Genomic DNA, 27,428 nt, shown 5'->3' with positions numbered 1-27,428 from the left:
GTTGGGTTCCTACGCGGAGCGTTGTGGGAGGGAGCGACGGAGGGCGCCATCTTGGCGGTACTGCGCCGCGAGCTGCGGGGAGCGGCACTCGGCGCGGAGGCTGTCCCGGCGGCCTGTCCGGTGGGTGGATGCCGTGAGGGACGGCGCCCGGGGTCCCGGGGCGCTCCGGTCACCGAGGGCGCGGGGTTCCCGCCGCGAGCCGGCCGCATGTCGCCGCTCCTCGGCAGCCCGGCCCTCTCGGAGCCGTTGCGCGGCCGTCGCCCGAGGCCTCCTCGCGCCGCCGGGCTGCCTCTCGCCCTTCCCTCCGCGGCCCCTCCCGTCACCCTGCTCCGGGGAAGCCGGGCTCGCTCCTTGCCGGGCCGGCTCCCGGACGCGGCCGCGCAGCTCCCTGCTCGGCCGCCAACCCGCGGCCCCGAGCTGCGGCCTGCTGGCGGGCGGGATCCGCTTCCCCTCCGGGCGGGCGCTGCGCTGGCTGCGGGCGGAGCTGCGGCTCTGCGGCGCTGGGATCGGCGCCGCCAGCGGCCTGCTTGCCTCCGGCGGTCATCCGCATCTGGCTTCGCGACGGGAAACCGGTGTGCGACAGCCCGTTGCCAGTGCTAGTGCCCGTTTGTAAGACGATTGGAATAACAAATCATCATCACCCCGCCAGCTCTTTGACACTTCTCATACACACCGGGTTTTGCACTTCTGACATTTCTGTGAACGTGCCTTCTGGTTTGCACATTCACTGTCTCCAAGCCATTGCAATCTCACTACATTGCAGCAAGAATGTTAGTCAGATTCAGGCTTAGTTTCATAAAATGTTACTTTTTTTTTTTTTTTTTTTTTTTGAGGGAGAGAGAGAGAAGTGTTAATTTAGTGAGGTTTTAATGGTATTTGAAATTTGCTAAGATTGTGGAAGTATAGATGTAGCACTGCTTTCTAGCCAACCCAATCAAGCGCAGAATCTCTTAAAGCATTGGTGGGTGTACTTCCATGTTTTTAAATGGGTGGCATGAGGTTGTCAGTCTATTTATGATGTAAATCCCCGTTCTCTGAAGTCCTTGCTCAGGTTATGAATTGGCACTTACATCCTGAAAGTCACCATATTCATTCAGTTAAACAGTTGGATGGCTTGTCTACAGGTCCTGCTGCTTCTTGGTTGTTTAATGTGCAGTGAGTAAAAATGTGTTATCAGATCTTGCTTTTCTGTTTAAGGACTTCTTGAAGTGTCTGGTTTTAACCAGTGAAGGTTGTACATTGTATCCGTGATACGTCATACAGAACTTGGCATTTGTCATCGAAGAAGTTCTGAGGAGATCTGTTCTGAATGCTGTTTAAGGATTGGGATGAAATTCAGAAATACTACAGATTAAATACATCGGCAAGTAGCAGGGCAGCGGATTTGACTTTTCAAGACATGAAGGCCCTACAAAGAAAATCCTGCCCTTGAATTTCTCCTTGCTTCTGGCATTGCTTTCACATCTGTTGAGAAGATAGATTAAAGTGGGTCCAGCTGGAATGGAGTGAATGGAGTTAACTTTCTTCATAGCAGACAAAATGGTGTTCCGGATTTTTGGCTAAACAGTGCTGACGACACCAGCGTTTTGGCTTTCCTTAAGCAGCCTTTATACAAGGTCAAGGCTTTCTTTTTCCCGTTCAGCTACTCCAGTTGGTATAGACAGGAAGTGGTTGGTATAGTGGAAGTGGGGTTGTGAGAGCACACAGCCAAGGCAGCTGATCCAGGGTAACTTAAGAAATGTTTTGTACCATATAGCATCCTGTTCAGCAGCAAAAGCTGAGATAGAGGAAGATTTTTGTTCTCTGGATTTTTTGAGGGAAAGGGAGGCAGGATATGTTTTTGGCTTCTAAGGTGGCTATTGTTCTGAGGCAGATCTTCATGTAGGAGTTGGTGAGTGATTTCCTTTGTTTTCCTTTTTTTTTTTTTTTTTTTTTTTTTTCTTCAATCTTTCCTTTACATGTTAAACTGTTTTTATCTTGACCAAGAGTTTTCTTGCATCCATTCTTACTTTCTTCCCTGCCCTGCTGATGGGGATGTGGAGTAAACAATCAACTGCGTGGCTGCTGGCTGGAGTCAGTTCACTGCAAAACTACAGAGGGCTGATGATCTTCAGTACAAGTATTAAACAGGCATTTGTTTCGGTTAGTTTTGTTTATAAAGTGGTGATGTAGAAGTGACCAGAATGTGTTAGTTACAGAATTTGGTCTTTGCTGTTGCTTTTCTGGACTTTGGTGAAATGAGAGTTACTGTGATCAGTAGCTGAGTTGACATCAGGATCTAATGCTTTATACTTGTTACTGAACAAGGGTTTTTTGCAGGAGATATTTGCAAATGCTTGTTAACAGGGCCTTGGGTTCTTGTTCTTTTTAAAGGGATGTAGTTGTGTGCTCTGGAAGCTTATCTTTGTTCTGACAGTATTACACTGTGTGTTGCGTGTCATTAGATGATAATGTTGACAATTTGGATGTGATCAAGTCAGTGTATTAAGTGATTTTGAAAGGCAGTTAATATTTAGGGAAGACGCTGAATTCTGCTTTGTGAACTGAGGAGCTCATTGAAGGTTCTTCTCACTACATATGTTTGCTCTTTTGATTGTCTTCACTCCTTACGTTAAGTATGGTGCTGGACTGGTGAGTAGCATACTCTTGTGAACTGTGAAAGAAGGTGGATTGTGGAAGAATGGACACATACTATAATCTTGAGATGGACTTACGCATCTTTCAAGATCTCAAAGACTTGAGGGTTATCCCCGATATATAGTCGGTCTGTTTGATTTCAGCGGTTTGGTATGACACAGTTGATGAACCTCATCGTGTTTTCATCATTTGCAGAAGTCAACTTTTGAATATCCTTTGCTTTGGAAACACAAAGATGTAATGTTCCTTGGAACATGGAAGGAGGCCTTCATTTTATCACAGATTGTGGTTTCATTACATGCTTGGCTTTAATATTAGCCGCTGCTATGGAAGCTGCAGCAATGTAGCAAAGTTTGTAAACCGAAGTACAGATAATCAGCCATTAATTATGTTTCATTTTCTTTCCACAGTTAAGTTGATTTTACAGAATTTATCAGGTCTTCCAAGCAGAAACAGGTAAGCTGCCAAAAGCTTAACACTTCTCACTGAGTATTGTGACAAGATCGTACACGGCAGTTTATTCGCACAGACTTGTGGCTGGGAACTAGGATATGCTCTTCTGAGTGCATGTGGCTGCTGCAATTAATACTCTGACTACATGAAAGAGACAACATTTCTGAACGCTGAGAAAAACACGTGATTGCAGAACTGATCACTGGTTAGAGCAACTTGTCAAAGCAGTAAAGTCATCACTGCTGTTGAATTACTTCATTTTCCAGTGTCGCAGTTACCCTTTTTCTTTTCTCCTTTTTTCATCTAGTATTTTTAGTGTTTATGTTCACAAACATCCTGTTCAAAAGTAAACAGGAATTTTTGTTCCTTAGGACTGGTCTGAGCTCTCTGGCATACAGCAGCTGTGCCGTGAAAGACTGTAGGTGTTCTTCAGGTATCATGGATGGAGAGGATAACTGAGGTGGATTTGGTTGCCCTTAAGATAGGGAATGCTGATAGACTTGTGCAGGTGGAGTAGCTAATTGTTTTGACTAATCAACTTTCAGTGAATCTCGTTTTAATCCTATTCTTGTGAACTCGCGAAGGTGTTCTTTTTTATTTTGCTATCTTTTCTCTTGATTGAGACAAGGACAGTCATTTAAAAAGGCTCTAGTTTAAGTGTTAAGATACTGTAATAGCTGAGTACTAAAGACGTGCTATCATGTGTACCTTTTTGTCTGCAGGTGATTTTTGCTGTGGGTTGAGCTCAGCATGGCTGTAGTCATCCGTTTGCAGGGGCTTCCTGTTGTTGCGGGTCCTGCAGATATCCGTCGTTTCTTCTTGGGATTGAATATTCCCGATGGAGGTGTGCATATTATTGGAGGAGAAATTGGGGAGGCTTTTATTATATTTGCAACAGATGAAGATGCACGGCGTGCCATGAGCTGTTCGGGAGGGTTTATCAAGGACTCGCGCATAGAGCTCTTTCTCAGCAGCAAGGCAGAAATGCAGAATACCATAGAAATGAGCCGGAAGCGATTTGACCGTGGGGGACGAGAAGCTATGCCTGGGTCTAGACGAACAGGTCCTAATGGTTCTGGTGGATCAGGTGTTGGAGATGTTCCACATTTAGTTGCAGCATTTACAAAAGGGATAAATAAACCTGGTTACGGTCCACCAAATCATCCAGAGGCTGGCTTCCACACCAATGGTACGAGACAAGGTGATGTAGGTATGCCTAAATCAGGCTATCAGTCAAGAAAGGATTCTCATGCATTTAACCCAGATGATCTTTACTTATTTCTACGTGGTATACCTTACTCTGCAACAGAAGATGCAGTACGCGATTTCCTTTCTGGGATACGTGTGGATGGAGTCATTCTGATTAAGCATCGTAATGGTTTAAATAACGGTAATTGCTTGGTAAAATTTGCTACGCCTGGTGATGCCTTAGAAGGACTTAAACGGCACAGACAGTACATGGGTCAGAGGTTTATAGAAATAAGTCCAACTACGGAGGAACGGTGGATTGAATATGGTGGGAGGGTAGACATGCCAAATGAAATGGATCACTTTTTCTGCAAAGAACATTCTCCAAGAAGTTCAGGCTACATGCATGCAAGGAAACATTCTCATTCAAGATCACCTAGGAGACAAAGAACACGTTCTCGATCGCCTTCCGGCCAGGAATATTACATACACTTAAGGAATCTATCAACTAATGTGGAAAAGAGAGATTTGAGAGAATTTTTCCCTGATCTGGATATAAGCAACAAACAAATAAAGATTTTATCGGAAAAGCATCAGAGGAGGACTAGAGATGCCTTTGTGATGTTAAGGAACGAGAGAGATTATCAAGCTGCTTTGGAATGTCATAGAAAGGTTCTTCTCAATCGTTCTGTTTACATTTTTCCAATTTCAAGAAAGTCAATGTTGAAAATGCTTGATTCTTACGAGAGGAAAAGATCACAGGAAAGAGGTCATCCTGGGCAGGCCTTAACAGAAAAAAGTTATCGGGAAGGTCATTCTGGCCTGAAGATATGTGCTTACGTAAGGAATTTTCCATTTGATGTGACCAAAGTTGAAGTGCGAAGGTTTTTTGAGAGGTTTGATATTGATGAAGATGATATTTATTTGCTCTATGATGACAAAGGCGTTGGGCTGGGAGAGGCGTTAGTGAAGTTTAAATCTGAAGAACAAGCCATGAAAGCAGAAAATTTAAATCATCAACGGTATTTGGGAACAGAGGTATTACTGAGACTTATATCTGAAGAGCAGATGCAGAAATTTGGTGTAACTGCTCCATTCTCTACACCCAATGAAATGCAGGGTCATTCACATGCGTATAACAGAGGTGAGCTGTCCCGTCCGGTCGGCTCACCTGGACCACCACAAGGGCCACCCATGCATTCATTTGGTCCCCCTGGGAACTTCAGGCATCCTTCTGAATTTAGGCACCCCCCTGAGAATTTCATGGGCCCTCCTAAGGATTTTAGAGGTCCACCGCCCCTCATGGATTTTGGTGGTGACAGCAAACCTTTTGGCAGAATGGAATTCGGGAATAATAAAATGGGAAATTTTCCTGAAGGAAGATTTATGCCGGACCCGAATTTCAGTGGTGGTTCTGACCGGATTGTTCCTATCCGCTTGAAAAACTTACCTTTTAAAGCAACTCCTAACGAGATTCTGGATTTTTTCTATGGCTACAGAGTTATACCAGAGTCGGTTTCTGTACAGTACAATGAACAAGGATTACCTTCAGGTGATGCCATCGTCGCTATGACAAACTATGAGGAAGCTATGACTGCTATTAATGAATTGAACGATAGGCCAATTGGTCCACGGAAGGTTAAGTTGAGTTTGCTGTAGAGGAAGTAAGGATGCTCTAGAATAAAACATTATAGATTTGACAGTATTGACGGTTACATTCACTTTTTTAATTACTAGAAGATGCAGAAGAAATGGTTTTCAACAACGGTTGTAAATAGTGTCTCATTCGGTTAAGTTCCTGGTTAAAATATCTGTATTGTTAAGATACGAGAAATATATAGTGCCTACTTCTTACAACGGAGAAGAGCTTCAAAGTTCTGGAGGACATTCAGTATCTTACGTCAAGGTATAAAAGCATGGAGTTTTAATGGTTTTTTTTTTTAAGGAAAAAAATGCTGGGTTGTTATGTTTATTTTTTTTTTAGTTTGCTTTAATTCCTCGTTCCCTGACTTTGCATCAGATAAAATTGTAAGTGTTGGTTGAATGACCATGCACAGTTCAAATAGAAAAACTTCAGCGCTACCTGCATTAGTGAAAACAGTTCTTATTGAGGTTAGCTTAATAAAACTAAAAAATGACTGGGCTTTTTTGCTTTTTTTTTTTTTTTTTTTTTTTTTTTTTTTTTAATAAGCTGTTCGGTTTTATGTGGTTCCAGGCATCGCTATTAGAAGAAAAAAGATCTTCCTGTTCACATTAGCTGGGTTTGCTGGCTTTTCAACTTTTTTAAATAAAAAAGAAATTGCTATTAAGTGTCTGTCCTATTTAAAAGTTGTACGGTTACTGATCTCAGCTATTTCTCAGCACATGTGGATCTTAGTGAGAATGATCCTGGCTGCTTTCTGTGGAAAGACTGATCTGTTAGTATTTGCCAACATAGCAATGAATATATGGTTTATAAAGACTCCAAAAATCTATACAGATGAGGTTGATAGGCTTTCTCTTCACTCAGTGTAGTTGTTCCTCTGAAGCAGAAAATGGATATTGGAGTTGGGTCAAGAATTTTGGCTTCAGCCATAACTTTCTGTAGCTTTGTTTCACCTTCACATGCTCACACTATGAATGTTAACTTGCTGATGATGGTGTGGATGCGTTCTAGGTCAATATATGATCAGTTTGAACTAACATCTGTCATGGGCAACTGTGCTGGCAACCAGCTATGTTATTGTCTTACATAGGAAAATAATCTCAATTAGTATTCAGAATGCTGTGACTGGTTTGGTAACAACATAAGTAAATTTTAGTAAGAAATAAAAGCTAGCCCATTTGAGGAAAAGGCACTGCATTCAAAATTCAGGCTTATTAGGGAACCAGTTCTGTGGATAATACTTCTTGTTGACCTTAATCACTACATCTCATGTAATGTCTTTAGAGAAATGAACAAGACAAACCCCTTTTGCTTCCGTAACCTTTAAAAAGATAATATAGTTTCATTTGTTGAGGCATATTATTCATCCTGAAGTGCTAGGAGAACTGTACTTTCTGTGCATAAATTTCCTGGAGCACAAATCTTATACGAGTGGCTGAAGGAGCTGGGGTTGTTTAGTCTGGAGAAGAGGAGGCTCAGGGGAGACATCATCTTCTCCCAGGCAACAAACAGGACCCAAGGAACTGGCTGCAAGTTCTACCAGAGGAGGTTTAGGATGGACATGAGGAAGAACTATTTCTCTCAGAGAGTGGTCAGGCACTGGAATGGCTGCCCAGAGAGGTGGTGGAGTCGCCGTCCCTGGCAGTGTTCAAGAGGCGTCTGGATGAGGAGCTGCGTGATGTGGTTTAGTGCTTGTGATGGCAATGGTGATGAGAAGATGGTTGGACTGGATGATCTTACAGGTTGTTTCCAACCTTGTGATTCTATGATTCAATCAGAATGCTAATGCCAGGTGTGTAGATGAGGGTTCCTCAGCAGGAACTTAGATGGGGTCAAACTTTCACACTCTGTATATACTTATCTTCTTTTGCTGACTGTTAGGAATTAACTTCAGAGGTGTTACTGTTCTGTATACTAATCTGAATTTAAATGCAATTTAAAAAAAATGATGCTTTTACTTCATAGTTGCTCACAACCATGCCTAACAAAGCCAACAGACTTTGCAGGGAAAATAATAGCATGAATACAAGAATCCTCAAAATAAAGTTGTTTGGTCTAATTGTGCTACTGCGAACTTAATAATGATTATTTTTGTAAGCTAATATCATTTATACTATTAAGTCTTGCCTCTGTTGCCAGCTGTTGTGTGAAAGAAACAATATTCACCTTCAGTTTTACATGATCTGTTCTTTCTAAAGTTCTTCCATCTACACAATAGTGACTGTCAAGTACTAAATACAAATGGATAAAATTTTTACCATGATTCTAAAGTAACGTTGATACACTCATACTTCTGTAACAAAAAGGATTTGGAGGCCGAAAGGGTAAGAAAATTGATTGCTGGTTAAGTGTGAGATTTGTGTCGGAAAATGCCTACTTCATTGGCATTGTCTGCTTACAGGAAAGTCTGAGTAACCGCTGATAAGGGACTGCTCGTTTTTGGGTTGGTAACCTTTTCTTGTCCTAACCAGTTAGTTGAGAATTGATGTAAACACTTTCCTTCTTTATTAATAATTCGGTTTTGAAAGCATAGTTGTATACCTTTTTGCATATAGCTGTTCCACACTGGTACAGTCATGAAATTAACCACAACCATTTGTTTAGGAAATGGACAGCAGTGCTTGACTGAATCTGAAATGGTAAAGTGGTGGCAGCGATGGTCCTGATGTGATACAAATATATATCTAAGTGCCTATCTGTTGAAACGAAGACATCAGTTATCTTGGTACTTTTGTTCATTAGCTTTTGTTCATTAGCACTCCTTGTCAGCAGTAGTTAAATGATTATACTGTGCTGTAAAACTAATGGCTGGGTTTTTAACCAGAACCCCATATAGCAACATTTTCACTCAGATTTTTATCACAGCAGTTTTTGGCAAAACTTACATACTTGTTCTGTCAGGTGTGAGTTGCACACTTGATGTCAGTGAAAAAGGATAGCATCAATATTAATGGTTTATTTCCTTAACTGAGGGAGTATTTGTTTATTAACTTGAAACTGTTTTCCCAGTTACAAGTTTAAATTCTTATTTATACACATGCTAAATACCTTAAAAACTTTAAAAAAAAATCTTCATTTTTCATAGAATTTATGAAGATCCGTTTATACATTTAGCAAATAGAAAAGTTGAAAATTACACTCATAATGTGTAATTTCTTACATGTTTGATGGAAATGGTAACTTAACCAGTTAAATACATGAAACTGAACTATATATAGGGAATCTCAACTAACATAAAAAATGTCAACTATATAAAATGTCAACTGGATTCAGTATGAAGGCACTTTTAAATACAAGCAATGCAGTACTGGAAGAAGATACTGGGCTAGATCCTTAATCATGAATGCTTCATTCTGTATGTGGAATGGAATCAGAGGTCAAGTCTCAGGAATGAGAAAATTGTCAGCTGAGTGCACTTCTTGAACATTGTGTTCTAGTACCTGAAGGGGGGCTACAAAGCTAGAATGTCTTTTTATAAGGACATGTAGCAACAGGATGAAAGGAAATGGTTTTAAACTGGAAGAGGGTAGATTTAGGCTAGATACAGGAAGAAATTTACTGTGAGGGTGGTGAGACACTGGAACAGGTTGCCCAGTGAGGCTGTGGATGCCCCCTCCCTGGAAGCATTCAAGGCCAGGCTGGATGGGGCTGTGAGCAACCTGGTCTGGAGGGAGGTGTCCCTGCCTATAGCAGGGGGTTGGAACTACGTGATCTTAATGATCCATTCCAACCCAAACCATTCTATGATTCTATCTGAGCTTAAATGAATGACTACACTATTAGAACATCTGAGCCTGTTTAATACAGGGTTATATTTAAATTTTTCATTTTCTAGCTACTGTAACTGCCCACTTTCACCAAGTTAACATTCCATTCTTTGAAACATCATTTGTTGTCTGTACACTTTACCATTAGTACTAACTCTCACTCCTGTTGCAATTTTTAAAAATACAACCACAGTGAAGTTCTTGATTAATACATAAATACCTTTATGTAAAAAGATGTCTTTTCTATTTGCCATTCAATTAAGACACTCAGACATAACAGTTTAGTTACGTCTCTTCGTTCTTAGCATCTATATTTCTTCCTCCTCTTCTTCATCTTCCTCCTCTTCTTCTTCCTCTTCATTTTTCCTTGTGGTACTGCTAGAAATCTGAAATGAAAATGCAACATAAGTATATTTCTAATCATACAACAAAAACTTCTCTGTTGGCACTGAAAGTACTCTTATGGTTTTATTGATGGTGGCGTTTATCCCTTAATCTGCAACTTACAGCAAAATGCACAATGCCAACAGAAAGATAAGGCACAAAATAGAAAAACAGCATATGAATCTTAAAAGCTTAACATTCCCATAGTCTTGAGAGCTACTTATATGATAAGGAAAACTACTGATTGAATTAATATTACATGCTGCTGATTTTTAAGTCAGGTCTTTGCTAGGCTGGCTGCGTAGAGAGCAGGCTGAAGGTGAGTGTTAGGGCATAATCTTATCTTGAAGACATCAAATCTTTTCAGTCAGCTGAGAAACTCAGAACTGTGCTGCTCTACGACGTTTCTGACTAGAAGTCTTGATTCACATATGAACATTTTTCCCAGTACATTTTTCCCATCAGAATGATTTAAGATTCTGCCATCAATAGTTCTTTTCTAAGGAGAGCTCAATCCTGTTAAAGATAGATTCTGCACAAAATATGGAGTATTTGAAATTTGAGGTAGAGTGCAGGTGTTTGTTCCCCCCTTCAAATAAAGGAACATTAAACTCAACAAAGACAGCTCTCTACCTGTCTGTGTCATCTGGAGTGTTTTTGAAAGATGATTCTAGTTTTGGCAGTACTCTGAGAGAAGCTGCTGCTCTAACGTTGTTTCCTTAGTTTTCTCACATGCACTTGAACTTACAAACTTCAGTACTGAAGACAAAACTTTTTTTTCCTCCAACACCCTATTTTAAAAGCTGGTTATTCTGACTTTTGAAATGTCACAGTTTGTACAGCTGTGTATGTATTTTTGTGCGTAAAAGTAAACTATCAAAGCAATGAAAGCAGAAGAATCCTCAGTTGGGTTGACACAAAATGCATTATCTAGGTCTACACAAATACTTGGTTACAAATTTCTGAATGTAACAGGAAAATTGAGTTAATCATTAGATAGAACTGCATGGAGTCTAAATGCCTAAAATACCAATCTTTCATTCTGTGAAAGAAGAAGGACAACAATGCCAATCTGTAATCGGAGTGCTGCAAATTGAGCCTCTTAAGGTAGCTTTGTTTCAATAGGTTAAAAAAAGATTGGAAAATTAAGTCTTAAGAAATTCAGATGCTCTAGAAAGAAGAGAGCTCAAATCACGTTTCTGAATAAAAGCTGCTTTCCACTTCCTGCTAATTTTGGCTTTTTCTCCTTGCTAGTCACATACAGTGTTAAACACCTTGCTGTGTACACTTCTAACAATGGTTAAAATACTTTGCTGCCCACAGAATGGCTATCACATCTAGCTATATGCTTAAGGATCACTTCTGATTTTCTATGTAGAAACAACTGCAGAAAACCAGTTGCAGAACTAGAAATTAATTCTAGGATGCTATGAGCTAAATCCTCTGAAAAACAAATACTGTATTATTATAGGCACAGTTCATCCCACCTGATACGCAGTGACTTTTTTTCCCCTCCCTACAGCATTAGTCTGTGTTGTTGTACAAACTAGTATTACTTATATTGCTTTAGATCGAAAATTCCAAACTTGTGGTCAGTAATAGATTACTATGACGCGTGAAATCAAACAGTTGGGAAAACTTTAGGAGAGAAAGATCTACAGAAAGATCTTGCCAGTCAGCTGAAGGTTTTCCTGAAAGCAGCATGATTTGCTAGCGAGATGTCTGGTGGTTTTAAGAGACTGTAGCCCTTAGTGCAATTCAAGGAGCTGATGGCTACGCGGTATTTGCAGAACCAGAAAGAGCAGTGTAGTTGGAAGGTACTGAACGGGATGTCTGCGTCCCTTTACTGCTCTCTAGTGACTGTGTTAAGTAACGTATTCCACCTTTTTCTTTTTTTTTTTTTTTTTCCTCCCAGCTGTAGGATCCTCCTCTGTGGATACATTGCATAACAGTGACATGGCATTATTTTCCCCTCTGGGTCTAGGTGACTTCCCATTCCGCTCAGATATAAGAATAATGAGAGAACATTAAACGCTAAAATACATAGCCAAAGGAGAGGTTGGGGAGAAAAGGTAAACTTGCATGTTAGTCCAAACAGTCTGTGCCATCTCTGACCACGTATATATTCAGATTTCCATTTTTCTCAACACAGATCAAACATACAGCTGTTTCACCTGAAGTTACAAGTACTTCATAATGCTGATAAAGTTTTACGGCACTGCAGGGAATTCTCAAGGATTGTGGCAATGGATTTTTCATGGCTTTCTCTGGTCTTCAAAAAGGAATGGTTAAACAATTTCTGAAATAACTTGAACCTGAAATTTGCTTGTTTAAAGAGGAAGGGCAGCCTATCTAAAGTCAAAGTTGGCCATCGTGCCCTGGAACACAGCTTGCTTTCATTGTTTCAGATGGCACAACTCCCGCTTTGATCAACAGAGTAACTCAACTGTAATGATCCTTTAAGTTTTGAGAGCAGAGAAGGGGTAATGCAGAGTATGGAATCAAGAAAACCTTCCAGTGTTACACTACCAATGCATGGCTATCCAATGAGGAAAGGTGGGATGCATACATTTTACATTTGGCCATCTCTGTAACTGAAACACTACTAACAATCAGTTTAGCAATAAAAAAAATAGTTATTTAGTGATGATAACTGCAAGTTCAGTGTTGCAAACAACAGAGATTTTTGCAAGTTAGCAGTTCAGAAGCAGTGATGCTTGGTTCAGTTTTTTCACTAATTTTTACCATCTTCCTTTACCTCATCTGCTGTGAAGTTTTGGAGTATTGGGCATAGTTTTGCTTTGCTGCTAGGAGGTATCACTAGTCTGAATCAGGATGTGGTAGGGAATTCACACTGGGCTTTGGAAACTGACTAGTAATACACAAGTGTTTTTTAAAGAACATCACTTCTGTTTCCAAGAAGCTCCTATGTCTTTGCACTGCAAGATGCCACTGTTTGTTAATAAAAGAAATGGTATCACTGGAAACGGCAGTTTCAAAAGCAAACAACATTGCTTAAAATTAAAATTAAAAATTAAAATGACTTTGTATTTTTTCCTAAAAAAAAAAAAAAAAAAAAATTGAAGCTGCATTATTTAAAAGTTAATATGATCTTCATGCCCAAACTTTTTGACTTTTCTAAACTGACTAAAGGTAGTGGATTAATGTCCATTCACATTGGCTAAGGTTTTCCTTAAGACATTCTCTCTATACAGTGATCTAACATTTAAATTTTCTTACCTGGACTGTCTTCAGTGAAGATTTTAAGGAGCCAGTTCTTTGCAGGGGGGACTTGGAATTTGCACGAACTATGTCTAAGCGAGACTGATAGTCTGGTGGATAAAGTGAACTCCGAAAAACCTGTTCAGATGAAGAAAGCTGTTACACTGATGCCAGGATACAGCTTGCAAGTTAACTGCCACCAAACCTGACGCTAATAAAAGTGCAGCACTGGACAATTAACTCTGCTCTAGATAGATATATTGACTGCAGTTTGGAGTAATTGCTTTCAGCTGAAGTGAAACAACCCTACTCAACTTGAAACTTATGCACATTTATGTGGTCAGAGTAGCCACTTGTCGGATATCTGAAGGAATTTACAAAGGAAAAACTGTAATGGTTTCCCATTACCACATGGCCAGTTTCAGGCTAACCTATCCCAGCAACACAGCAACCCCAGCAGCTACTCTCAGGCTTTCCAGTTGAAACATTCGAGCAATGTGCAATTCAAGAATAATTCTGGAAAACTCTTATAGAACAGGGGAGAACACAGTATCCGTTATACTTAATAGCTCCTTCCAATAGCCAAAAAGAGTACATGACAGAATTAAGCCTGATATGAAAAATAATAGAAAAATTTGTGCAAAACTTCATTAGTAACATGAAAGAAGACGTAAGAGTTATGGTAAGTCAGGATTTTCATGGGAAGTGCATGCTGTGAGATTAACAAGAACTCCAAAACGAGATTAGAAACTTGGTTGTGAAAGGTAAAATACTGACTTAAAGGTTGTTTAAGCGGTGTTATATACCATTTTAATTCTGAAACTAGAACAGCACAAAATTGCCACAGCATACAGCCTCACGTAAAGCAACTGAAAGATAAAAAATAACAGGACTCGGAACAAAAAGCAGAGATTTTTAATGGAATAGTCTTTAAATTATCAGCGTAGCGCAACATTCTCTTCTGTGTATCTATTCTGTAAAATTCCCTGCAAAGGTGTTCTTTAAAAACTGTGAATAGCTGAGCATGGAATAACAATTAATTTTGGAAAAGTCTCTCATCTGTATTTTGTGGGAAACATTAGATGATCCGGATGGTTCTTGTCTGCTTCTAAACTCTCTGTGCTTATAAACCTACACGCTCATTGGAGAAATGCAAAAAAGGGGCTTAGTGTAAATGAGAAGTTCTGGGAACCAGAAAAATAATGTTGGGTTTTGTGCGTGAGACGTAAATACTGCTGAAGAGTGAGAGCTGTCTTTCTGTACCGAGTAAATTGAAAAGCAAACCTTCATCACTCTTACCTCTAAATCTTCATTTTCATCAATGTTTTGGATATTTTGGTAGGCAGCAGTATAAATCTCTAAAGCTTTCCCATGGAATAACATTTCAATAGTTATAAATTCAGAAAATATGTTCTAAAAGGAAATGAAAATAAAGTTGTCTTAATGCAATAAATACTTCTATTTGAAGTGCCAGGAACTACTGAATTCTGTACTTGGTATCTGTATGAGACAAATAACTGCACAGTACCTACTACATTCTTGTAACAAGTGGTCAGACCTGGTTTTCAGAAATTACATGTAAATACTAGCTGGGCTGTCATCTAAGCAGTCATTATTTCATACTAAATTCTGAGGAAGCACTCCTACACTGAAGATAAGAGTTATAAGGAGTAAATAAAACGTCACACTAAAAGCTCAGATGATTTTCTTCACAATCCAATCGTAACTGTTCACTGACTTACTTATGCATTGATAGGAATCTTTTTTTAACTCAACAAATCAGTGGTAAACTTTACACACATCTATAACTTACAGATAATTATCTGTTTTTCTCATATATATATATATATATATACACACTATATATATAACTCTCAATGGGTGATACAGAACTCAATACAATTTTTTTTTCGTATATCTAATAAAAATCACTGTTCTGTTTCTTTTCCCCTCCCCAACCCTGTCCCTATTAATCACTCGTTCCTATTTAATCTTAATAAAAACTATCTCATTTTTGTTATTATATCACACAATTTAAATGCTTTTCAATTACTGTAGTTTTTGGGACTTACGCTACTTCACGTCTGAGATTTAAGAAGGAAATGAAACCTTTGATTATTTGCAGTCAGTAAGGCTCTGGTGCTTTCTGCACTACATTAGCCTACACAAATCCCAGCATGGAGAAATAAATTTTCAAGTTACAAAGCTCATGATGTTTAGATTATGAAATTCTCAATATCCTAAGTTTTGTATTTGTACAGGTGTAAATCTTGCTGAAGAGTAACTATAGTAAATGTTATGCAAGGAAAAGTGTGGTGTTACAGGTATGGGAGCACACGTACTTTTATGTCCTTTATTTTCTGCTTCTCAAAATTATCAATGGTTTCCTCTAATTGCCGGGTTGTTCGTGTTGCATCCAGTGAAGCTCTTTGCAATTCACTTTCAGCCTGGTGAAGTAACACAAAGGTGAAATTAGTGCTATATTTGATACAAATTTATTTGTTATAATTGCTATGAAACCTGTTTTTCAAAATACTACACTTCTGATTACTGGGTTTGTAGTTTCAATAAAGATGTCTCTTATACTGTTGGGATTTTGATGCAAAACATGAAAAGTAAAAGGAACTCCAGGCAGTCAGGGAAGTCTCACTGTCCTGGCCATCTTCCTTAATACTCACCTGCTAGTAGAGCTGCTGATAATGGAGAGAGTAGAAATGCACAAGCCAGAGTGGTGGATGAGCAGGCAACATTTTGAGCTCCAAAAGCATTTTATCTATTTTATAATACTTTATATTAGAAACATTTGATATAATTATTTTATAAAAATACCTTAAACAGGGCGCTGGCGAGAAGGTTGTACAAACCAAGTCCTAATACATAAGCAGCTTTTCTTATTACATATCCTAAAAGTTTTTTGTAGTATTTTAATTAGACATAACTGTATTATGTGCACAGTACTGCTTTAACATTATTGAAGCTGGTTAAGTAATCCAAAGTCTGAGAACTGTGTACTATTACAATAAAAAAGATGTGAAGTTCTAGGAGCTTGCACTTAAGCTGCAACATTTGGGTTGAAAATTGCTTTATTTTCCATAAATTACTGGTCAAATATCACAGACTTGTCAAGTCCTTATTTAAAGACTAGGTCAGCGAGTATCATTAGGAATCTGTTCTGTTTTGGCATTTGGAAATGGTATATGCAACAAACAGTCGTATCTTATCAAGATGTAGAATTCTTCACATCTCTCTGAACTGTACCTTAGGAACTTCTTTTTTTTCCTTAAATGTGAGTGCTAAGGCATGGAAACAGACATCACAAGCCCAATTTCTATGATCCAGTTTTTACTGTTACTTATCTATTGAAAATATACATAAGGCATGTTCTGTCACTTTTCTTCAAAATCTACTAAGCTTAGACTACCAGCTTATCAACTTCAGACAATCTCCATACCACAATGGTTCTAAGTCTGCACAGATATAATTCTGACATTACTTGGGATATAAAATTAGTGGTGATCAGAGTTTGAGTCAAAAGGGACTTTAAAGAGCACCCAGTCACACCTCTCTCCACCAAGGTCAGGGCTGCTCCCCACCAGACCAGGCTGCCCATAGCCCCAGCCAAAATGGCCTTGAATGCCTTCAGGGATGTGGCATCCACAGCTTCTCTGGGCTGTGTCAGTGCCTCATCACTCTCTGAGTAAAAAATTTCTTCCTGTCTAATCTAAATCTACTCTCTGTTAGTTTAAGTGTGCTACCCCTTGTTGTAGCACTACACTTCCTGACAAAGATTTCCTACCCATCTTTCCTGTAGGCCCCACTTCAAGTACTGTAAAGCCACTGTAAGGTCTCCCAGGGGAGACCTCCAGGTAGGGTCCCACGTAAGCAATCACCTTCCATGATCTTCAGGCCCCACACTTCCTTTAATGTAGCCCAGTATAGTATGACTCAGGTCATAGGCTCACTTCCCTTTCTTGATCTTGTCCAAAGCACAGGAGAAAAACTGAGTAAGAAAATACATTTTGTGCTTTTCTCAGATACTACAGTGCCATCCTTTGTCGAAGCCAGCTGTTATGCCTAAGCAGCCATTACACATGAATATACATATGTTATATCTATGATGATCAAATGTATCTTCTTGAGACATCTTAAATAGACTGGCCAGATACGTGCAGAAGCTTTGGAAAAGGAAATTCCTTTGTTGTAAAGTGAAATGTTCAAACTTGAGGCACCCGCATAGTTTCCATAACAGCGGTTGGATATTTTCTTGTCTGAAACACTCACCTGTGACTGGAAGTAATAGTAAAGGAAACAAATAGCAAAGTAACCAATAGCCATAAAAGTAGCTGTTTCCAGTTCCACATGTTATATGTTGTGAAACATTTACCTCAGATATTTGACAACTTCTCCCTACTTGGCAGGAGTTACTGCCTGAAGCTTCCTGTTGCAAGACATTACTTACAGTTTGTTAAAGCTTTCTTGCAATTTGTTACAGAATTCAGACATCGAGGCTGAAGTATTTCAGGACAGCTGTTTGTCTTGGACTGAAGGTTATTTACTTTTTGTTTTTTAAATTAATTCAGACAACCTATGTTGACCATGTCAGGAAAAGTTTTGATTTTAAAGATGCATTTTTATATAGAAAGAAATTTGGCAAGGTTTTCTTTGCTAAGCTGAGCTACTCCCATGGTTTCTAAGATGGACTTAAAATCTGGAGCAAGTACAACTCCTTTGCTATCTGTGGCCAAAGTTGTTAGCTGCTGGAATATGACAGTTGTGCATGAAGAACAGAACCACTGCTGGAGCCTAACAGCTGTGCTATCATCAGTGAGCATGCTGAAACCTCACAGATCTGAAAGCTGGCCTGCACGCATCCTCAAAAGTAACTGAACATATTCCAGCTCAACTGAAATGAAACAGATGTTCTTTCTTTGGCAAGAGGGTGAGGGATTGGAGCCAAGCTCTCCTAACAAGTGCTCTGAATACCGTTAGCTGGTCCTGGGCAGTGTGGAGGAGAAGCTGACTGCAGCACCACAAAAGACAGACTAAACAACAGAGACTGTGCAGGGCATCAATAGAAAAGACTGAGATGAGACACGACATGCAAAAGGAAACAAGCTCTTTTCAGTCTGCACTCACTCGAATGCACTGTACCCACCTCTCACCAGAATTTGTCATAGCCACATTGCCACAAAACTTACTCAACTGCAGTGTTCTTTTCTGTCTCAAGGCAGTTTAGAGCGCCGAGTCTCTTCCTGGTGCATGGAAGCCCCACCAAGTTGCACAATGTTTTCCTACTCCCAGTAGTTCTTAGAAATTTTTTGCTGATCACTTTAAATGCAAATGCATGGTGTTTGGTGTGCATATGCCTTTGGGTATATATGAAAATAGACTTAAGCTTTCAGGCAAAATCTTAAGTACAAAAACACAGGTGTTACAAGAAGGTAGGCCATGCAAGGGCATTTGGAAGTGCAAAGAGAGAAGAAGAAACACGTTAGTTGCCAGCAATCTATATGTGAAATTAAATAGGAATTAAATCAAGAGAGAAGAAAAAAGCAACATCTTCCCTGTAGGGATAATGTGTTACTGTTAATATTTACTATCTTAATCTCACTGGAGAACTCTACATCACAGCTCAAGTTCCAGTCCTACTGCTGATTCCCACGTGTCACACGAGGAATCTGATTAGTCATCACTTAGTTTAGTTGATTTCATTAGAAATAAACAGAAATTCTTTAGCACAGAGAAAAACAGAATGTGGTTGTCCTGGGTGGCATTTGGCCATTGCAATTATTTTTCTCCTTCTGCAGTACCATGCCCCACTTGCTACAAAAGTCTTAATTTCTGAAATAAGTAGACAAAATCCTACAAAGGATACCACTGTTTTACTGTGCAGCCCTGAGTCCAACTCCAAGTGTGCAAGAAAAACAGGACATGGAAATGAACTTAAATGCTGTGTCATAACACAGAGGTGCATAGAAACCAAACTAGGATTACCTTTAAGATCTCTATTCTGTTATTTTCTAGATTCTCATTGTTACAGAATTTGAAACTACTATAAAATTTTAATAGAAATTCAATTAGAGGCTCGATTTTTCCCTGGAATATACTGGGAAGGGTCACTGGTCTCTTCAGAGAATGAGCGGTATGACTTGACCACAACTAGCAGAATTGCAACTTTTCTGATAACACATCATCTCATAGCTAGAGAACATTCATATCCTGCTCAGTGACAAGGAAGCAGAACTACCAAAATTAGGGGAAAGGAAAGCAAAAACTGCACAGATGTAAAAAAAGTATCTACTTATTTTCAAAGCCCATCAGTACTCCAAATGTAATCTATGCTTACCTCTCCTGCATAAATGCATCATCTGCCTCAGTTTTTTTTTTTAATCAAAAAGAGATCTGATAACAAAGCAACTATTATATGCTATGTTATTATAGCAATAATAACTTATAATTACCAAGTTTAAGAAAAGTTGCTTAGATCCAAAATCAACATAGGTCCTCTAAAAATCAATATCCCAAATAGTCTTTCTAAAAAGCATTCTATTACTTTCTAAATACCTTCTAAATACTTTAAGTACTGGAAAATTTAAAAATAAAATCTTATTGTAATTAGAAATACAGGATACAATAATGTGTCGATCCGATGGATTCCGCTGACGTGTCTTTTCCAGCTGAGATAATTGCTTGGCTTCTCGATTCTTTGCTGTTAAAGTTGCTTTAAGATCGTCCTGGAAATAAAGATATTTTAGACACGTTGAAACAGATTTAGGAAAATATGAAATATACGTTTTATCATAAGAGGGTTCCCTGGAAAACATAAATAAAACTTCTGGTTTAAACTAAACTGTGTTTTACTGAGCTTATCTCCTATTAAATGTTGCCCTGAAAAAGAAGGCAATGGGGAACAAGAGAGTTTGGCACCTTGCACAACTCTACATAATGCACACTATAATTTAAAAAGCAAAGAAACGTATGACTTTTTGGAGAAAGTACAGTAGGCAGTCAAAAGCTGAAATCCTCAAAGCAGTAAGAAATCCATTCTATTTGAGCAATGGAATCAAGTTGACATCTGGAACTAAAAAGCAACATCTAAGAAATCAGTAAGAAGAACAACAAACAAAAGCAACCAAACAACAACAAAAAAACACCAGGCAGCAGTAGGCTCAAAATACAAGTTAAGAAGAAAACTGTTATAAAGAACTTAAGATGACATAGAAAATTTGTGGCCGAAATGGTCAACTAACTGCATATTCGTACATGCAGTAAAGTGCTTAGTTACATTTGGAATAAAGTACATCCTAGTAATGATGGAACTGGAAAAGATAAAACTTGTTGATCACAGAATCATAAAGTCATAGAACAGTTTGGGTTGGAAGAGACCTTTAAGATCATGCAGTTCCAACCCCCTGCTATAGGCAGGGACACCTCCCTGTAGACCAGGTTGCTCACAGCCTGGCCTTGGATGCTTCCAGGGAGGGGCATCCACAGCCTCACTGGGCAACCTGTTCCAGTGTCTCACCACTCTCACAGTAAAGAATTTCTTCCTGGTATCTAGTCTCAATCTACCCTCCTCTAGTTTAGAGCATTTCCCCTTGTCCTGTTGCTACTTTCCCTTCTATGAAGTCCTGCCCTCTTCCCCCCAGTATAATTCCACCTCCATGATACAGTAAAGGCTGATGAAGTACTGTGTGTTTCTTCAATAATAAGCCTGTAACTGAGTCAGCATCACAATGTGCAGTTTCCTCCTACTTTCTATCCTTATTGCAATTTATGTGTCTTTGTGTATATGACTGTCATTTTGCATTGTCTTCAGAGAACACAGACAGAGCCGGTTTGTCGTAATAAAAACAACCACTCCTTTAGAGTATCAAAACTAACTTTGCTTCTGTTCTTGCAAAAGGAAGTCACAGCAAATTAATGCCATCTGAAAGACAGCTGGAAATGGCTTTCTCCTTTGTGAAAATCAAGCAACTATAATAAAAAAAAGAGCTTTTTTGATGCTTTACATTTTAAATTAAAAGTACAAAAAGAGAAGAGGCAAAAAGATACTTATTTCTGCCATAGAGCAGGGCCGTTTTGTATCTAACAATAACAGCTGAATGTCTGCTATTAGTGTGTAACAGGACTGGGCACTTTTTCCAGCAGTGACTGTTAAGGGCCATTTGAATCACTCAGATGAATTTAACACTTGGCTCAAAAAAGGCTCTGACCTTCATCCTAGTACACTTCAGAATGGGAGGAAAAACATTACTTACCATTATAAAATTCAGTATTTTTTTTCTAGCACACAATGGCTTTGGAAATGTCTAAAAGGGGCTGGGGCTGACTGTACTGTTCCTTTCCCCACTTCTGTTCCCAGTGGCAAGAACAGCCAAACTTTTTTTTCTTTTTTTCCTGTGCTAGCCAGAGACTGACAAAGATTTGGTGATGCTGTGGTAGTGATATATTGACATTTTGGATGTACGTGTATGTATTTACATACATATTTTACCTGAGATGTTTGAAAACTGAAAAGGGAGAACAGCCATATAAATATTCAAAAGAGGGGAATAATGTTAGTATGATGAAAGAATTAGGAGTCTAAATATTAGCTTACCAATGAAAAATTGGTTTTTATTAGCATCTAAATACCTTCATCCAGAAAATAAATAAATAAATAAATATCATAGAGCTCTCTAATCTCAGTGGAAGATAGAACAGGCACCAAAGAGTTGGAAAAATGTTTCATTTAAAGCACAACACCACAAACCTCAGCAAACCACTCATTAAATATTACAGACAGTCATACGCACTCCTCCAGTGTCTGCAGACCCAGACTGGATGTGTTCTTGAAAAACATGCTTTAATTGCATCCAATGGGAAATGGGATGGAATGTAATCACCAGTGAGATAAAGGAGACATACAGAATATTAAATTGTTCATAGTTCCTCTGGATTAAGCCGTGAATTTAAGAAACATTAAGACTGTTCAGCCATCTCATTTCAAACCACACAGAAGTACAGCTACAGCCACCAGAGAACTGGCAGATCCCCATCACTCTACTGTCACCTGCTTTAGTCCCTGTGAAGTTATTAAAGCAAACCAGTTCTTTCTCCTACAGGTGGATCACCTTGACTTTATGATGTCCTCTTTTATACAGAGAAAAGGAACCAGGAAGAGAGTTGCCAAAAAGAAAATGAAGACTGATGTGTAGAACAGCAAAACAGAAACAAATCCTAAACTGAAGCTGCACTGCAGGCCAAGACCACTAAACTAGCTTCCATGGTGGCTGCCAAACTCTGCCCCAAATGTCTACTCAAGATAGTAAAAGTGTAAACACCTCATTCAAACAATTTTACTGCATTAGCAGTTAAAAGATGAATGTACTCTGATTGACCTCAGTCTCTTTAAAGCATTTATTATCATAAGAAATAGCTAGTTATTTTTAGATATGGCACAAAAGTAGTTTGTGTATACAATTGAACAGATTCAATAAAAAAACCACCCTTTTAAAAAAGGGTGATACAATGATACATTATGCCAGGTTTATTTAACCAGTGAAGGTGAAGTGGTCCTATAGCCAGCACCCTGTGCTAGTTTTACATGAGTGACAAACTTTGTTTTATCATTAAAAGACATCTGACTGTTTGAAGATGATAAAAGACCAGCGAGGCGAAGTTTCAACCAAAGTCTTTAAAAATTAGCAGGAAAAAAAAATAAATCGATGGCCTACATTTTTAGTAACATCTCTCTTACTTCAAAAGTATCTTGATGCATGCCAGTTACACTTCAGCAATGCTCCTGGACTCCTCATTGTAGCAAAGATAAACATTATGTAATGCTTTATAGCATTGAGTGGCAAAGATGACAGGAAATGCTGTTGGTTGTGCCAAGGCATGACCTGGCTTCAGCTGGTTCCACACCCAGCAAGTACTGGCTGTCATAGCAACACAGGACGCCTCAAGGCAGTATTTCAATGCTTCCCAAGAACTGGTGCAGTGTTCTGCATGTCTCCTCATGTCCGTGTTAACAATGCAAAGGAATTGGTCTCTCACCTTCAGTATTTACAACTGAATTTACAATACTCAGTCAAGTTCTAGGTCTCACCAACTGTGCTTCACTGTGACTATTTAGCTATTAAACTCTAGGATCCAGACCCCATAGTTTACTGCCTTTTCAAAGGCCACCTGAGTGCAGGATATACCTTCATCGTGCCAAGAGAAAGCTATACAGCATAGCAAACGCTGCGCTTGATTCTTTACCATATGAAAGTGATACAAGAACAAAAATGCATGAAAAAATACTGCAGTCTGAGATGCAATGCCACAGTGTGCTCAAATTAACCATTATGAAAACACTTTGAGATTTTGGTACATAAGACACCATCTACTAGTATTCACCACTTGACTTTTCTGTTTACATAGACTATGATAAAGATATACACATCAATTACAGATTTGTTTACAGGCAGAAGGTAACCTCTATGTAATACATGTATGTACAAGTATCACAGAGAATTTGCTTTCATCCTCAGTCAGTAACTGCACACTGAAATTTCATTGTTCAGGGGAAGCCAGCTATCCCACAAGGGGGAAAGAAATTTACAGCTATTTTGTGGGAATATTTTGAACCCTTATATACACTGTTTCCAGAATGTAGGGGATGAAGAGATCTCATTATCTGTATATCTTCATAGCCATCCTGATGAAATCATAGGATGGAGATAGATTCACACCGCTACCTACTGGTCAGTTTCAGAAAAGGTTTTCTATGTAATAGGCATCAAAACAGAATGCAATTCTGAGTTAGAGAAGCTTTAAATCCAGCACATATATGACTGAGAGACAAAAGCAATAGATGCAGTTCACCTTTTGGAAGTCTGAATAATAACACAAAATGGCATTACTTTAAATAAAACATCTTCCAACTGAATTTGCACCACTCAGGAAGCCTCTCACTATCCACTATTCTTTTTTTAAAGCATTTGTGTGGGATCCAAGATCTGGAATATCCTTGACCTCACAAACATTTTTTCCTCCATCATGTAAATAGCTTCAATTCAGATGCATTCTCACTGGTGAGTGCAACACACACACACACACACACACACACCACTCCCTCATCACAAAGTAGAAATTTTCAATGGAGTGGCCAGAAGACAGCATACTTTGTGAGAGAAAGCACATCTGACTTACCCTTTTCAGTTTCACTATAGTCCCATAACTTTTCAGAGGTTCAACAACTTTGGCTTCAAGCCTGTCAACCTATAAAAGATAACATGAGGCTGCTCAAATCATCTGCATGCATAGTGTGCAGAAACAAGGTTAAAGCTTAAAACAAACAAACAAAAAACAACCAACCCTATTAGACAATCCACCTCCTTGGATTTCTTATTACTTCTTAAAAACCCAGTTCTGTGTACACCATGAAAGATACAGAACTACAAAATTCCTATTTAGATGCCCTCCTGAAGAATAGATATGCACACCAAAATTTGTTTTGATCAAGTAAATGTAAATTAATTCTTTCAAATCTCAGCATTTCAAAAGCATTTAATAAATTACCATTTGACTGTAACAGTGACAGTTCTGCACCTAAAGATTCACCGGTGGCACAAACCACTCTCAATGCATCCAGCAGAACTGTGACCGTACTGATACGTGTTGTCCGAGTTCGTATGGGAAGCACTGAATTACAGCCTTACAGATACCTAAAGTGGTCCCCAACAGCACCTGAGACTGGCAGTCAGAGTGAAAGATTCTCTTCTGAACTGCACAAATTCAGCTAAAGGAAAATGTTTTGTGACTTGAGTTCCATAGCAACTAATCAGACAAACAATCATCACTTCATTAACCTTAAATAGTAATCCAAAATCTGAGACCAGTAGCAGACTTGCTCTATCTCAAATTCTGTGAGCATTCATATGCACAGTTCCACTGACTTCAGCAGGATTAATTACAGGCAGTTTTCACTAAAGTTATTAGCACAATAAACTATGAGTGATTTGGCAGCTTCTCTTGTTCTGGCACTAATACATTTAAAAGTGGTTTCTTCTATGTTTCTCTTCTGATTACAGAGCATATTTTTCCCCTTTTAATCACAGATAAGTAACTGCAAAGTTCAGATGGCAAACGCAACATGTACAGCTTTCATTTTGTACCTCTGCCTGGCGATAATCCTGAAGTCTGGAAAATTCATCTGCAAAGTTTTTCAGTCCAACTTTTAAGTTTGGTGTCTCTGTGGCTGCATATGCATATATTTCATTTACTAGAAGATCTGCTTTGTCTCGTAGTCTGGCAGTTTTACGTACATATCCAGCAAATATTTGGCACAATTCGCCAAAATGTTTTTCCACATTTGAAACAGCATCTTGTATTTGTCTAGTTTGATTGTCCCTAGATACCAAAGAAAATGAAAAATAAGACGGAGAAAAGTGTTTACAACACATACAGCATAAAAAACCATGTAATTATACTGTGAATAATTTATACGTGATTTGGATATCTCATTTCGCTGCTAAACACAGACCTACTCTTAAAAACATAACATTCTAACAGTGTTCTAATGGAACACGTTCTTAGGACTAACAAAATAAAGCGGGATTCGTACTTACTGATCCAATAGGGGAAAACCCAAATCACAAAAGTCATCTCAGAAGCCTTCCTACTGCTGTTTAACAACAAAGTTCAGGATTACTGTTACTGACATAACATCTGCAGGTCTCAACCGAGACAGGGTTACATGGCTTCCTGCAGCACTCTGCAATCCATACAGACAGGTGAAGGGTGGAGGAATCGGGCAACAGTGGGCAAATCAGAAAATTGAGAAAAAAACCAATACTTTAAGACTGAGCAGACATGCAGTCACTTCAGACAAAGTACGCCTTTCTTCAAGGAAATGTTCTTCAGAAGAAAAAAAAAAAGTACTGCTACAGGGAGAAAACAGGCTGCTTACAGCAAGCTATCTAAAATACGTTTCAAAGGAGACCTCGTGCTTTCATACATTAGAACAAAAAATAAATCCCAGTTACTTTGTTCCCGCAGGACATGCTTGAGCACAGAAACAGCTGCATAGCAAAGCTTCCACCCTGTGCCTCTCCTTTCCCACCTCTCTGAAGGCCTGGCGTTTAGAAACGTGCCATTCCCGGCGGCAGCCCTCGGCTCGGCTGCTCGCCCCTCTGGCAATCGTAATGCCGCCGCGCTCCCGCAGCTAACGGTTTGGGACACGAAACACGCCGTTTCCTTAAAGGAGGGCGCGATAAGTTTTGTGCTTGTATTTATTTTGTTCCCCTCTTAACTGGTTCTTCAAGACCACATGGAGGCAATCGCAAACTTACCGCCCGACTACGAGGTGAGCATAACAGCCCAGAGCAGTGCGCACTCCGCAAGGCGGCTGGGAGCAGCAGCGAGGCGGGCTCCCGGTCCCATCCCCGGCACCGCGACCGAACCGGGGCCTTCACCCAGCCCGGCCAAGCGGGGAGAGACGGGCGGAGAGCTCCAGCGGTGCGCGGTTACTCCCGCAACCAGGCCTCAGCCGCCCACCCACGGGGCCCGGGACCTCTCCTTTCCCCTCCCGCAGCCCCGAGCCCAGCCCCGCCCGCCGTTACCTGGCGTCCAGCCCGCGGCCCAGCATCATCATGGCGGCGGCGGCCCGGCGGGAAGGAGGCGGGCTCGGCGTGCGCTCGGTTTCCTTGGACACCAACCATCGCCCGCCCTCCGCCCCGCCCCGGGATGGCGGGGGTCTGCTGAGGGAAGGCGTCGCTCCCCGTTCCATCCTGTAACAATTTTTGAATTCATCACGCGTAAGCCTTTTGATTACGCGCAATTACAGCCGAATTACTGTGCTGCTTTTTGTCCTCGTTCCTCTACATAGGTCCAGTTAAGTCTGAGCAGTTTATCCTGAGTACAGGCAATTGACATAACAGAGCAAGGCTTATCCTGTCACATGTTCTCCCCCACTCACCCCCGTCTCCAGCTTTTACGCTTCTTGCTTTTATATACCTAAGCACAAAGCATTGGTCTTGATGTCTTCAGTCTCCCGATTTCCTGCAGATGTCCTGTCTGCTCAATAGCCCTTGTACTCCAGCAGGACCTTTAGCTCACAAATTCTGACCTGGTTCTGTTGCACTGAAGTCTGAAAGTTGAAA

The 27,428-nt window shown here is 39.8% G+C and overlaps 2 protein-coding genes across 3 annotated transcripts; one reads left to right on the top strand and one right to left on the bottom strand.

The window, feature by feature from the left end:
* The first annotated feature begins 33 nt into the window (after positions 1–33).
* RBM12B (RNA binding motif protein 12B) lies at positions 34–7,405 on the top strand. Of its 2 annotated transcripts, XM_042869896.1 has the most exons (3): positions 34–120; positions 3,048–3,093; positions 3,813–7,405. In XM_042869896.1, the coding sequence occupies exon 3, from the start codon at positions 3,841–3,843 to the stop codon at positions 5,935–5,937; it is 2,097 nt and encodes a 698-aa protein (XP_042725830.1). In that variant the 5' UTR covers positions 34–120; positions 3,048–3,093; positions 3,813–3,840; the 3' UTR covers positions 5,938–7,405. The 2 variants fall into 2 exon arrangements, with proteins under 2 accessions (XP_042725830.1, XP_042725832.1); XM_042869898.1 differs by lacking the exon at positions 34–120 and having other exon boundaries at positions 536–3,598.
* Positions 7,406–9,895: 2,490 nt separating this feature from the next.
* Positions 9,896–27,055, bottom strand: CIBAR1 (CBY1 interacting BAR domain containing 1). Its single transcript, XM_042869767.1, has 9 exons — positions 26,889–27,055; positions 25,443–25,677; positions 24,478–24,546; positions 19,929–20,030; positions 17,578–17,583; positions 15,639–15,743; positions 14,596–14,709; positions 13,315–13,434; positions 9,896–10,076 (listed from the first exon to the last, which is right to left on the bottom strand). The coding sequence occupies exons 1-9, from the start codon at positions 27,053–27,055 to the stop codon at positions 9,999–10,001; spliced, it is 996 nt and encodes a 331-aa protein (XP_042725701.1). The 3' UTR covers positions 9,896–9,998.
* Positions 27,056–27,428: the final 373 nt, after the last annotated feature.

This window comes from Lagopus leucura, unplaced genomic scaffold, assembly GCF_019238085.1.
Source record: "Lagopus leucura isolate 7727_CA_CO unplaced genomic scaffold, USGS_WTPT01 Super-Scaffold_100002, whole genome shotgun sequence".
Classification (NCBI taxonomy): domain Eukaryota; kingdom Metazoa; phylum Chordata; class Aves; order Galliformes; family Phasianidae; genus Lagopus; species Lagopus leucura.
This window is presented reverse-complemented; position numbering and strand designations above follow the sequence as displayed.